The sequence below is a fragment of the Anopheles arabiensis genome, chromosome X, assembly GCF_016920715.1.
Source record: "Anopheles arabiensis isolate DONGOLA chromosome X, AaraD3, whole genome shotgun sequence".
Lineage (NCBI taxonomy): Eukaryota > Metazoa > Arthropoda > Insecta > Diptera > Culicidae > Anopheles > Anopheles arabiensis.
In genome coordinates, this window is record NC_053519.1 from 8354517 (window position 1) to 8369383 (window position 14867).

The following is a 14867-nucleotide window of genomic DNA, read 5'->3' on the forward strand; positions in this document are numbered from 1 at the left end:
CAACCATCAAACGGTCGCGTGGGCCGCGCGCTGTTCGAATCTTGATTTGTTGTTTTTTTTTATTAATCTGCCCACCCTCTTTTTGGTCTTTCTTTTTGCTCGCTTGCTTTGCAATATGCTTTTAATGCTCCTGGGGCACTGCGAATCTTTCCGGCTGGACCGGGGGGTTGAGGGTTGTGTTTTGTTGCTGCTGTTGTTGTTGTTTTGTTTTCGTCATTGCTTGTTGTGTTTGTTCCCGGATAGCGGGGGGCGGCGGGGAAGAGGGATTTTAGAGGGGGGTGGTGGGAGATACGGCATGAAGTGTTGGTTAGCTTGATAATAGTGTGGTTGAGCCATAAAAAAGGGGAACCAGCAGCCGCAGCCGCAGGCAGTTCCTTTCACTCAAAACGCTACGGTGGGATCTACATTGGGGATGGTGTAACAGTGAGAGAGAGAGGGAGAGTGTGTGTGTGTGTGTACGTGAGATAGAGGGCATGTTTGTGTGTGGAACAACCACAACAGCACACTAAAGCGAATAAGCGAAAATCAACATCAACACAATCATCAGTCACCCCATCACAACCAACCCCCTCCCCCTCCCTTCACTTCGCATAACTAACCACCCCAAAAAACCGTTGTGGAAGATTTGGAAGAAAATAGCAGATAAAGAGTAACGGGGAGAACAAGCACACACACACAAACACACATACCAGTACACATAAACACAAACACACACGCACACACACACGCGCGATGAAAGTCAAATCGAAATATTCGCCCATTCGAACACACAACAGTTCCCCTAACCCTCCCACCTCCCCCCCCTTCCCCATTCCCTCCCCACGCCTTCCTTACGCACCATGGAGCACATAGAAAACAACAACACACGGCGGCACACAGGCAAAACACACGTACACACGCACGCACGCAACAACTGTTTTTGGGGTGTAAACTTTTGTTAAGAAAATGTGGCACTTTTTTCCTTCTACTTCTTCTTCTTCTTCTTGGTTCTCAGGGGGGGCGCGCGGCTTAGACACACGTCTGGTCGTTTGGAGCGTAATGCTGACAATACGCACACGGAAGCGGCCGCGTTCAACATGTAGCAGGCTTTCTCTCTCGCTCGCGCGCGCACACACTGTTGTGAGAGTGCGGCATCGCGCCACTCATTACTGGGCAGTGGCAGTGTGAGCGACCAGCAAATAGCTGAGCGAGAGAGAGAGAGAGAGAGAGGGAGAGCGCAATTTAGCTCGAGCCGCTCGTAAAAACGACGTCGGTGGAGCATGTGGGGCATGCAGTGCGGTGTGTCAGTGTGGCCCAGGAGAATACAAAAAAAACAGCAGCAACAACAACACGAGCAAATGTAAAAGGGGAGCACAAAATGGAGCAGCAGTGGAAGCACTGGAGCCGGTGCGCACGGTTTTGTGGGGAGAGAGTGAGAGCGAGCGAGCGAGCAAGAGAGAGAGAGAGAGATTTTGGGCCCGCTGTACAGCCGACACGAGCGAGTAGAAGATGCGGGGCACACCGACATGTGCGTTGCTGTGGGGGTGAGTGAGTGAGCGTGAACGTAGGGAATTAGCTATATTTATCGAACCCGTGTTGACAATTGTCGACACACGACGCACAACAGAGAGTGCGAGAAGGAAAGAGAAGGAGAGCCAGAGATCCGAGAGGACCACTTGCACATTGGCGAGTGATATATAATTATGAACATATATCATCATTTCCGCGACTCTACTGCAGTGTTTCTGTGTCTGTTTGTGTGTGTGTGTGTGTGTGTGTGTGTGTGTGTGTGTGTGTGTGTCGCGAAATCTTGAGCGACCCTCTAAAAACGCACCGCGCGGATTAGGTAGTTGCCACCCCACTCCACCATCAGAGTTCTTGCCGATACATTGGAGATAGAGATAGAGAGAGAGAGAGCCTCAAATCGCCCCCTCGCGGTAAACCGCACAACCTACCTTCAACGTCACGCCAAACGTGCGTTCCGTTGCCCGATTGACACACGAGCGGCGCAAGCGAGAGACCCTACCAACAACAAAAAGAAAGCAAACAGAAGAGAGCGAGAGAGAGAGAGCGAGAGAGAGAACAAAAAACAACAAACGAGCCCTACAATTGAGTTACCATTTACCGCTGCCACTGCCACATGATCCCATATGAGGCAGGGTGAGGGACGAGAGAGAGAGAGAGAGAGGGGGGGGGAGTGGAGTCCTGATAAATCGGAAAGTCTGCGGGGTAAGTGGAGAAGTGCAGCGACTATTTTGCTGACACAACACACTGCGGCCCCCCCAGTAGTGGAGTAACTGTGCAATCACTCAATTCTCCTGACGTTTCTCTCTGTCTCTCTAGCACCATCTCTCTCTCTCTCCTTCTCTCTCTATCTCGCTCGTTTGCTCCATCTGGTTGCCGATGTGTCTCCCGGTGGTGAATCTGGCAGCTGGGCGGTACACACACACACAGCGCACACGATTGCTCCACAGAAGGAAAACGGTTTGAGTTCCGCGTCCGACCCCACAACCCGACGTCTTGTTCGGTACCCAAAATAGGACCTCACTCCAACGGTGTCGGCTTTTCCAGGAAATTTTCAAAACAAAAAACCCGCCAGAGCCTCCCCACCCCCTCTTCTTTACCAACATTGGGCGGGGATGGGGCGGAGGCGGGTTAGGTCACGCGCACTTGCGAAAAGTGCGCCGGTGGTTTTTGAAGAATCACAGCCCGCCACGATCGCCCGAGTTATTATTGCGAGCATTTCGAGTGATGACGACGGCCATCATCGCGGGAGCAAACGAGCGCCAAATGAAGGGTTTGCAATGCTGCACACGACGAGGGGGGGGGGGGAAGGGATGGAATGATGATAGCTCTCGCATCGGAATGCTCGTTAAATTTTACATCCTTAGATGCCCATTTGAACACAAACACACAGTGGGGCAGAGAGTTGTTGTCCCTGGGCAGGGAGCCAAGACAGCTAAACCGCATATCGTTTGCGCAAAAACCCGACCAGAACGACCACTTCCCTACGATAAAATAACAAAGGAAGCCGTTGCATATACATATACAGTTTTTTTGCGTTTATTCGCCCGGCCAACGACCTGACCAAATGACCGCATCAAGTTATCGCGCAGTCGAACGGCCAAGTTATCACAACACACCACCAGTACACCAAATAAGGCGTGGGAGAGGCAGATATATCCTCTCGCCAGCAGGGCTCCCGTCACAATCTCTTCACGAGGTTCTAGAGGCTGCCACCGGGCAAGAATGTCATTTACACTGTTGTTCGCGTTCACACCATCAGCTTTTTTTCCTGCAACGCTTTTGTGTCAATCAAAATACATCTTACGGCGGCTACAACGTCAATCACGATTGGGCGTTTGAAGCCGATGCTAATCTTATCGCGATTTCTTGGAAAATGCCTGCACCTATAAATACGCTTCCGATGAAGTATGGGAAAGTATCGATTGCAATGAGGAGAGGGAAGGCAGAGTCGTCACCAGCAACACGCCCGTCCTCCCGTATCCAGCGAGATGACTTTTTCGTTGAAGCTGATGAAGCATAAGGTTACAATTAGGTGCGGCATCATCGGAGTGAACCGGTCGGTCGAGGGGTAGCCGCACCGACCCCTACAAGACTGGATGAGTATCAATTCCCGGAGTCTCACTGGACTATTATTTGGCCCTTGGAGATGAGTGCTTCCACTAATAATAGAGGTCTTCTGATATCCAATGAAGCAGAGGTTACTCGATTTCATTGGGTAATTAAAACTACTGGTTTTTATCTCAGTTTTAATAGAATTGTGTTTTTCTTACTTTGATCCTGTTACGACCTCTGTTAGTTCGAGCGTTGCCGGATCTTGTTGTAACGTTGTCATTTAAAACGAACCAACGCATCTGGAAAATTATGTTCATTTTGTTGTTTTTATATAGCTTGTTGTAGCATCCTCCAAAACAAAGATCTGCCAAATTCAAGGTGAGAAATTCAAGCCCCCAAAGCAGCAAATTTACACAGAACCAACGCCAGCTTTCTGTTGTGGAATATTCTGAAGATCTTACTGGACAAAGCCGCCGAACACAAAGCATTACACGTAGTTCACCACGCGAGATATATGTCCACAATAGCATCGCGATTGATGACTAGATATTCTACAAACAGCCTACGGCATATGTCCTGGGAAACAGCAGCTAAAGCGAAGATATCCAAGGTCATCAGGATGTAAAAGGATGTGGGCATCATCACCTGTAAAATTGCCGAGATCGGAGTCAAGCAAAGGCTTAGAATAAAGGCTGAGCAGTGCGGATGACTTTATGACATCCCAGGCAAATTTGACAGCCAAATTTGACATTTAGCTCCAGGACATTAAGCATTGGCGATGGCCCTGGAGATCAATTAAAACACTTTGCGAGCATAACTTCTAGCTGTTGCGGGCTGTACATGACTGCGACAACATCTTCTAGTTGAACTGTGTCGCTAAAGATAGAAGCAAAAATGTAAAATGCAAAAACTATCTAGAGTAGCGATCCTGTGCTGTAAGTCCTCTTCCAACCCGGAAGTGACCCGAGCGTTACCGGTACAGTAACAGGAAGCCCTCACAGAGTGGGCAGCAAAACAGAGTCCAGTGGCAGATCCCGGTGGAGTGAGATTGCAATTGAATTAGATCCCATGCTGCCGGAGTCCGAGTATGCTTGGTGCCTGATGCCAGCCACCGAACGGATGACGACAATCATGTTGATGATGATGATGATGATGATGTACGGAAAAACCAGACACGCAAATGGAAGAACCGGGGGAGGGCAATGACGACGAACCGACGACTACAGGGACCGTCGGATAGCGTGTAGCTGTCATGATGTACCAGAGCACCACTGCTTCAAGCAAAAACCAACCCAATGTGTGTGTGTGTGTGTCTGTGTGTTGGGTGATTTGCCACCGCTTCTGTGCCAGAGTGTGAGACCCGTTGTGAGAGGTGAGCTGCTGCTGTGGCTGTGTGCGGTGAATACTATGTATTGTGAAAAAGGCTATTAATAGCTACTGCGCCGTATCGGTTTGCGCACTTGTTGGCATTTATAAATATATCTCAGATTTTCCACCTCCCAGCCCCTGCACCCCTTTCTCCCCTCGGGGTGGCCGCCTCTGTTCGGCCCGCGGCACCGCCTACTTCGCTTCCCGCAATACCACCAACCCCCATCAGCGCGCACCCCAGGGGTTGTGTATCGGGGCCGGTAATGGTCCCTCTTCTTCTCCTACCCCTCCTCCTCCTCCTCATCCTTCTTCACGTCACGTAGGCCAGCGTCTTTTTCTGTGGTTCACAGTACACTTCCTCGATTTCATTTCCAGCAAATTCCCCCACTGGATGGGAGGGGCGGTTTGGGCTGGTGGGTGGTGAGGGGGGGGGTTAGGGGGGGGTGGTAATGCGGCAACACGGTAGCCGCATTTAGAGCAGAGCATGCCAGGCAGGGCACTGCCACTTAGTTCTAGCATCGGAGGACATTCCTCCACCCCTCCCCCCCCTTTTGGAGGTTGCCCTGTTGGTCCGTGCTGGGATCATTAAATCGATATGGCCTGTGGCATATGGCGAGAGAAAAATGGCATAGCACGAACCCAGCCCGCCTCCCCTCCTCCCACCTCCCTCCGCAATCCCACGCCCACCGAGAGACCATCAAGGCGAAGGCTAATAATGCATTGATTACATTGGCGCGTCCTGGGCCCATCCCTTTTTGGACGAGGGGTTTTTCCCTAACCCCCCCCCCCCCCACCATTGCCGCTCGATAATGATCTGCGGCCGTACACACCTTTCCCGATTTTCCCTTCCCTATTGCGGCCCTTTCTTGCTTCCCGCCATGCGGCACCATCTTTCCAAATGCAAACCACGCCGCGTGTCCTTCGGCCCATGCCGGATATGAAACATCCTGGCTAATGGTGTCCGCAGCACTTGCACTATGTGTCTGTGTGTGTGTGTGTGTGTTGGTGCTTTGTCCTTGAAGGGGGAGCCACCGGCGTATCCATTAGAGATGCACAAGCTGCACAAACCACCCACCAGGACGGCGACCGGGAAGGATGATGATGTATATCTGTGCATTGCTATAAATGCTCTTCGAAACAAAGGCAAACACGACCCCATCATAACAAGGCAACTTCCGCTTTTCTAAACTCAAATCCATCCATGCGCCGGATGGAGCCGATATACACGCTTCTCTCTCTGTGCGCGTTGATAGGACGCTCGCTTCGCATATTCCAGCGCATCCAATTAGTTTTTAATTTGCTTCCCATTTTTTCATTCTCTCCCACCCGCGCGAGCGATTGTTTACGGACGCCGGGGGTGGAGTGTACAAAAATAAGGTACATGTTTCGCTTCGGCATTGTCCTAGTCTGTCACGGGTAGGCAGGCAGGCAGGACGAGCTGAGCGCGAAAGGCGGATATTGCGCGAAGCAACCGTTTTTTTTTCTTCTATTTTGTTTCTAATGCACACAGGGGCACGGCTTCGGCTTGCTACAACACAACGCATAAACTATAAAAGGCTCACACACCGGTTCGCTGATAAATTCCAATTAAATCTATTTGCATCGCAGCAATAATGTGCAATCAATATGGATGGGAACAAAGGCAGCAAAAAATAATGATCCTTGCTGTGGGCCTGGATTCTGGAACATGTCCGCACAAGAAGAAGAAGAAGAAGAACAAATCAAACACATTCGCACCAACGGCCACTGACAATAATGGCCTACGCACTTTGCGCGAATGATTCTTTCCGATTTCCGTCTCAGTGCAGTGTCCCAGCGACAACAGTGTTTGCTGACACACAAAATAAAACAAACAAAACGGAGTTTGATCTTCAAACCTGCGAGGTAAATGAACCTTCAATGAATCTGTAGACAGTGAGTTCAAAGATTCAAACTTCTCCAGCCACTCTAATCACTGAACAGACAGTGAACTTATCACAAATTATCTCTACTATGGAACATCATGCAGCGCGACCCACTTTACTGAGACTCCATGAGGAGTTCTGCTATCTTCAGCGAAATCCGGAGACGCATTGTGCAGAGAAATCCCGTGCATATACTACGGGCTTCAACAACTGCTGAGATCCAGAAGACATCAAGACCGCAAGAAATGTGAGATGTCTCCCACATTGAATCAACCCGGTGGTCCTCTATAGATATGAGAGTCGTGGACAATCATCCGAACGGAAGATCCGAACAGCGATGGGAAAAATGAAGTTTTCGTCAGAGTCGTAGTCGGTTCCGGAATCGAAATCGGCTCCAGAGTCAGAATTGGCTCCGCAATCTGAATCGGATTCGAAATCGGAATCGATTACGGCATCCTCATTAAAATAGAAGTCAGGATCCAATGATGCTAAGTATTAATAGCCGCAAAGAATCCAAATTTACTTGTAAACGATCCATTCTCATGGATATTCCTGGACTGATTTCGCTTCAGAAACTTCTTATTTTAATTCAAGAACTGATTTACATTCCGGTGCTAATTCCAATTCTGGAGTCAATTCTGTTTCCTTTACCGAACCATATTGTGATTCCGGAGTCGATTCCGGAATTCATTCCGGAGCCAACTCCGGATACAACTCCGGAATCGGCTCCAAAATCGAAATCGATTCCAGCATCGGAATCGGCTCCGGAATTAATGCTGAACACGAAATCGGAATCGGGTAGGTCCGATTACAAGCTCCCACCACTAATCCGAAAGTTCTGCGCGTGTGTGAGCAACGCATCCTCCGGGCCATCTTTGGTGGTATGTTCGAGCATGGAGGAGAAGGATGCACCACGTGAGCTTGCTAAAGTGTACGGCGAACCGAGCATTCTGACTGTGACGAAGTCTGGGGCATGTTATGAGGATGCCAGATTGGCACGAGACGCAGGCGAGCGCAGTAAGTTCGAAGGCTGGATCCGATAAAGCAAGACCTGTTGGAGATCGTGTGTCTACATGGATGGGAGGCTGCAACCAGGTACCGAACACCTTGGAGAATGTCTCTTGACCGGACCATGTAGTGACTTCTTTTGAGTCCTTTTACAAATGGGCGCTCCGTCTTGTTTTGAAATGACCCGATGGGGCTCATCGAACGTTCTCTTTGATCCAAGGTAGGACCTACTCCTTCTAAATACCCAAAATAGCTATCGATCTTCATTTGCAATCCAGCTTTGCTGAAACCTGGAGATATTTTCAATCCATTCGAAGCCACTGCTTAAAAAACCATAACTCCAGCAGAATGTTTAGTGGCGAACTTAATCTTTATCTTCTCCGGAACATCCTCAAAAAAAATTGTACAGGATTTGATTCGAGCTCCTTCGCATACATCGTGCATTACTTGGACATTACATGTCACTGACTTGTTAACATTTTTTGACAGTTAGAGCTAGTGTTGGGTAAATCAGGCCCAGATTCATGAATCGGAATGAATCCTTTAAATGTTTCAATAAATCTGAATCTCGGTTGCAAAGAATCATGAATCTCTAAAGATTCCTAAAGTTTGAGCATATTATTATTGACGTAAGGACCTACGTGGTGATGCCAGCCTATACAGGCATTCGAGAATTCTTGGTACCACGCAGTCGGATAGTCTGCTATGCTACGTGGAGTCGGTCGATGCCAGACTTAAGCCCAACGAAGGGCATGCCGTACGAATTTACCACTGCATCATGGGATCGCGCAAATTCAATATTTTGAAAATTATACATCTTATACAGCGATTCATGAATTCCGGTACAACTATGAATCTTAATGATTTGAACCTTTATAAGATTAAATGATCTTTAAAGATTCATTGATTCTTCGAGATTCATATAACTTTATATATTCAAGAACCATCAAAGATTCCTTAAACCGATGGTCCAGGCCCAACGGCATCTTCAGCGGTCGGAGAAGCAGCAAAGTGATGACGCAAGTAGTTGCCCGTTGAAGAACGATCAGTCGAACTCTCGAATCAGAGCATTTCGGCCATCCTTATGAGTGCCTAGCGTTATCCTACTATAGATATGCAGAGAACTGGTACCAATGGTGGGCTACGACGAACCATATTGTCGCTCTAAAACAATAAATTGGTTGTTTAAACCCACGGATAGATTGTTTTGAATTCGAATCTTCAGAAATCTTTAGCGAGTATTCGAGATTCTTCAAAGATTCATAAACCTTTAGAGATTCGATTCGAGATTCGAATCACTCATCGCTGAACAGTCATATGAATGAATCTCAACGAACGATTTATGACAATAGTTATAACCCTTGTGGTTACACACATATCTGACATAAGTGAAAATATCGGTTTAAAATATCCAAAAACAAACTTAATAAACATTTCCATTCTTAATGAGCCATACATGTAGTAGGACACAGAGAAACGCACATCAGGATGGTCTGTTCGAATCGGTTTAAATTAAGAATCGTACCTTTTGTCCAAGGATCTTGAAGAACGGTTTACAATCTGGTCGAGAGTTGCTCAAACTAACGATCAGGGAAGAACAAGAGTGCTCTTGGAAGAACTAGGACCATACGAGCGATGTTCAGCATACGCCTTTTTCGTATGAAAGTCACTCAACTGTTGCATAAAGCTTAGATTTATACATCAAATTGCGAAAATAACAGCGAGATACCGGATGTATTCTCTTGTACACTTTGCCGTACAAAGCACAAGCAACAAAGCATGCCTAGCCTACTGCGACGTTAAGTTGTATCAATAATGGACATGAAATGTTCCTCCAGTTTGATGTGAGGTCGTTGAACAGTTAAAATTTTGCAACAAAATGAAGATTTTCAGACAATATTTTGGATAAGGTTGGACAAGGTTAAATCCTCAAAACTCTCTAATATCCTACAGTACATGCTAATGAAGCGCGCAAATGTTTTAAAATGTATCATAGCTGATTTCAATACAATCAATCCGTGGAATCAGAAAACCAATTGACTGTTTTAGAGCGACAAATATTGTTCGTCGTAGCCCACAATTGGTACCAATTCTCTGCACATCTCCAGAAGGATAACGCTAGGCACTCATAAGGATGGCCGGAATGCTCTGATGCGGCAGTTTGACTGATCGTTCTTCAAACGGCGATCGCTTCCATCATCACTTTGCTGCATCGCAGATCATGTCTGGGCTTTGGGGCCTTCTGGGCATCGCCGTCGATTTGGGGATCGTAAAAATGCGTCAAAATTAAAATTAAACGCAAAACCGTTGTACGGGTCGGATATCGTTGTGCTTTGTCGCGCGTGCCCCTGAGACACGGCGATGTGTTGGGCAACACTTTTTTCCCTTTAAATCGTTCAAAAACTTCCGGCAGGGCGTAGGGTTGCAGTTCCGTGCTGCCTGCCCTACTGAACCTGCCCTCACACTGTCAACATAAACAAAACCACAACACACACGCGCTGCTTGGGTCGAGCGACGCGCGCGCTTGCAATATATAAATGTATAGAAATGTATGCGCATGTATACATATATATACATACATATACGTGGCCAGAAAAGATTAGACGGACTAAAACCGGCACCGCGGCTCTAAATTTAGACACTCACTATTTGCTGATTATTGCCAAGCGCGCTATAAATATCGCCGCGGGAAGGAAAAACCGACCGCATAGGAAGAGCGCGGCAATAAAAAAAAAGAAAAAGAAAAAGGACAGAGCAGACCAGAACTAAGAGAGAGGCAATAAAAGGAGGATCGGTAAGTGTGGGGCCCACAGCGCACAGCAAACGAAAGAATAAATTTTCGTTCGACAAATCCCTATTTTTGGCCTTCCTGCTTTCCTGCTTTCTGTTCCCCTTCAGCTTTTCCGTTTTGTGTGTGTGTGTGTGTGTTGTGCGGCTTTTTTTTGCGCAACCAGCTTCATAAACTGAATTTATAACTTGCAAATATCGGTTTTATCGGCAGCTCATCAAACACAAAAAAAACCCTACCGCCCTACCGCGTACTGCGCGTCTTCTGTCTATCATTTTAAAGTCCCCCTCCCATCTCTCTCTCTCTCTCTCTCTTTTTCTATCTTTTCTATCTCTCTCTTTCTCTCCCTTTCTTCCTTCGTCTCTTCGTCGTCATTCTCGCTACCAAATGCCTGCTAAGCTCGCTAACATGTGTTCCGTTTCGTTGCGCATGTTGCGCTTGGTGCACGTGAATAGAACAATATAATAAAAAAATACAGCAACAATCCTTCGCGTTGTGCCTCTGTTTCTGTGTGTGTTTGTTGGCTATATTTACGTGCCTCCTTTCCCCTCCCCGATTGGCAGCCCTCTTCCCTTTAGGTCCAACAACAAACAGCATCATCATCAACACCGTCGTCATGGTTTTCCCATTTCCCCCGTTTGCAGGAATCCGCACCTCCCCTCCGCCCCCAAAATAAAGGCAGGACCAAAAACGAAGCAGGCAGGAGCGGACGACGATCGCACTCAATCTTGGCAAATATCTTTTGCTGATTTGTTTTTTTTTTTTGGTTTTTCCTCGTTTTCGCGTTGCGCATTTGTACCTTCCAGTGCTGGCGTAAGCCCACTCAAAAAAAAAGACAAAAAAAACACACACACACAAACATGCAATTAGTGAAGAAAGTTCGCAGCGCCATTACTCACCATTGAAGAAGCTGTGCATCGTGCTTCGTGCAGGCAGATTGGTTCACGGATGTTCACGGTCACGGGGGTGGGTGGGGTTGATTTTTTTTTCTCTTTAAATCTTTTTCCCGTTTGTTGTATTTGTGGTTTTGTCCAAAAATCTTTGCCAACTCCACAGCAACCGACCACCTCCCGACTCGGTTTGGGGATGGGGGTTGTGTTGTTGTTGTTGAACTGCAGAACTGATTGCAGAGGAGGGATGCACCCAAAAAAAGAGGGGGTTCGTCGTGTGGGCGGAGGCGGGTTGATTACGCACGCCACCACCACCACCACCACATCCTTTCAGCCACAGGGAGGAAGTCACAGAGTTCTGGGCAGGCTGCGGCAATCGGTCGGGGACTCGCGCCGCCCGAACGCACTTCCGAAAGGGCTGTGGTGTCCGCTACACCGCCACCACCACCACCACCGATAACAGCATGCCACCGCCCACCACCCCTGCTGCGGTTCTCGGCAACACCTACGCGCGCCCACCACACACCACAATTTTTCGCTTTCCGGTTCTCTGCCGCACGCACTCCACACTTCCCAAAACCACTATACAACCACTAGCGAACGGAGCGCGCGTTTTGGGTGTGTGTGTGTTTAGAACACTCCGTATGTGCTGCTCCGTATTCCTTCCGTTTGGTTTTTTATTCACTTTTTTTTTAATTTCTTCACACTAACGCGCGGGCTTGCAGGATACCCTTCCCCTCCCCACACACAAACACCCACGTCTTCGGTTCGTTGCGCTGGAGGCGATTTGTTTTGGAGCGAGCAATTTACGACGACCTGTTTACGACGACGTGCAGGCTGCTGCCGCCCGCCTAGCACCACCAGTAGCCATCGCCCGACGCACGTTCGCCATTTTGCACCCCCCCTCCCCTACTCCGCTCGCTCTAGCCCACCTTTTGGGGGCACTGCGACACGCACAGGCACACACACAGTGATTTTGCACGGTTCCCTCACACACACGGGCACACACACGCTTATCACGCACGGCTCGCACGGAAACCAACGTTGAATGTTGCAGGGAGCTACCCTCTTTTTCGTTGTTTATTGTGTGTCTGCTTGTTATCAAAAAGAGCAGCCAAGTGTTTTCATGCTGTCAAAAAACTCGCCTGCTGTTGCCTGCGCCCGTGCCCCAAGGTTGCTACAGGCCCGCGATCAACAAGTGGCCAACAGTGGGCTGTGCCAAGCTGCGTACAACACCACCAACCGAAACCCCAATGCTCCCAGCTAGCATTTTCCGACCACGGTCCATGACGTCTGAGCGGGGTTGTGTCGCCTGGCTGGCGGTTCCAACGTCGAATCAACGTCGAATGGAAGTAATGGTACGATCAAAGTGGGTATCAGGACTAGGTGAGCGTATAGGTTTAGCCGGAACGCCATATGGAATGAACGTATGGCAGTACCCAAGTGCCACAAATCCACTAAACGACCACTAAACGGCTTCTAAACGACTCAAGCACTCTACCTAAACGGAATATAGAAAGACTTCGTTTAGCAGACGGGAAACGACTAATGCGTTCTAAAAATAGCGAAAAAGCTGGTGGCGCTCTCTGTTGGTGGGATACCCCAACCAGTCGAGCTTCATCGCTTGGAGGAGAGCTTTCTCATTTCCTCTGTACTCTTGTATGGTTTCGCAATGAAGTTATGCATCGCTAGAACTAGAACGGCGATACGATTGTTTAAATACTAAACTCCAACGGAAACCACCAGCACTGAAGCAAGTGAGAATTGAGTAATGGTCGTTGGTGTTGATACCCACGTATCTGACCATACGACCATTCATATAGATTTTTGCTCGGAAAGTTAGAAGGCTATAAAGGTCATGATAAGATGAAACTTGTCGAAACACCACATTGCAAGAAAAGCGATAGCAATATTAACAGTGATGAGTTGTAACATGCACACTCTTATTGATCAAATCAACAAAATGCATCTCTGTAACGAGCGTAGCAGAACAATCTCTACATTTTCCATGTGCCACAAATCCACTAAACGACCACTAACGGGTTCTAAACGGCTCAAGCTTTCAATCACAAAGGAATAAAAAATAGTCCTCGTTTAGCAGACAGTAACCGGCTGATGCATTCTAAGTAAGCATAAAAGCTAGTGACGCCATATGTTGGTGAGATAGCCACACAGTGGAGCTTTATTCGTTTTGAGAGCTTTCTGAACCCATTGAAACCCGTGTATCAGACCACACGACCATTATTATAGATTTTTGCTCGGAAGGTTAGAAGGGTATATAAGGCATGATTAGATGAAGCTAGCGAAACACATTGCAAGCAAAGGATAGCAATATAATGATGAGTTATAATAGATTTAGATTTATTAGATGGGCAATAGATAATAGATTTATTTTATATTGTACCACGGTTAAGCTTAATCTATGGCGTTAGGGATAAAATAAAATGCGGCATCCAACGACATCAGAATTTGTTGATACTCCGAAAGCATCTGTCAAATAGCATACCAAATTTTGACATCACATCCAATAACATTGCATCCGATGGAGCACTGCCATCGGTATTACTGATTTATTTGGGAAACTTTAGCAAGCTGAATTTTTACAGTATGCCAAGGAAATGTTGTAAAGAAATACATTTTTCTCTACTGAGCAAAGTTGATTTATTATTATATTGGGCACCCAGCTGCTAAGCAAAACTAAAAACATGTGATGGTAAGGTAAACGTTAGGTTTTATTTACTGAACATTCGATAGTACAAACCATATTGGTGAACCGACTGTCGAACAAGTGTTCCATAGACAAATTTTGTTGATTGGGAATGGTTCGTGTCAAGATGTTTACACATCTAGGTTTTAGTTTTTAATTGATTTTTGATTTTGTATTTATCTTTCTTTGGTCTTGGCATTGCATTCTGTAACGAATAAATAAAAAGAAATAAGTTAAAAATTATCCAAAATAAACACATTTTCTAAACTTCTCGAACTTTTCAGTATCAAAACAATATATTCACCTTGGTAATCAACATCAAAAGCCCGCAGACAATAAACGTGAAATTGATTTCGTTTTCTGTTTTTGTTTAAATAATATAAGACCACATTTTAGAAACCATAACTGCATAAAACCGCTTGCATTTAAAATTACTATATTTGCTGTTGTTCTCTGCCTCAAAAACGGAACGAGTGTGCTTGTAAAATCGAATCGTATACGAATTCCGCTACACCACGTTCACAGTGTGCGCGGCGAACAACGCACACTGCGAAACCCATCTGTCACGCGGAAACACATTGACAGAGAAGAAAAGAGTGCACTCACACACGCACACACACACACACACACACACACACACACAC

General features: G+C 47.0%; 1 protein-coding gene and 1 long non-coding RNA gene across 4 annotated transcripts in view; both read right to left on the reverse strand.

Annotated features, from left to right (window-relative positions):
* The window catches only part of LOC120905820 (histone deacetylase 4), a 30704-nt gene extending 18008 nt beyond the window's left edge, over positions 1-12696 (reverse strand). Inside the window, exon 1 of one of the 3 annotated variants that reach the window (XM_040317010.1) lies at positions 11526-12696. In XM_040317010.1, coding sequence (XP_040172944.1) covers positions 11526-11544 — 19 coding nt within the window. In that variant the 5' untranslated portion in view covers positions 11545-12696. Of the gene's footprint in view, positions 1-838; positions 1044-11525 lie in introns of those variants that run through there. The other 2 variants (XM_040317007.1, XM_040317008.1) reach the window with 2 other exon arrangements.
* A 1534-nt stretch (positions 12697-14230) lies between these two features.
* Positions 14231-14778, reverse strand: LOC120906181. Its single transcript, XR_005740051.1, has 2 exons — positions 14528-14778; positions 14231-14428 (listed from the first exon to the last, which is right to left on the reverse strand). It is a non-coding gene; the product is annotated as an uncharacterized LOC120906181 (long non-coding RNA).
* Between the last annotated feature and the right edge of the window lie 89 nt (positions 14779-14867).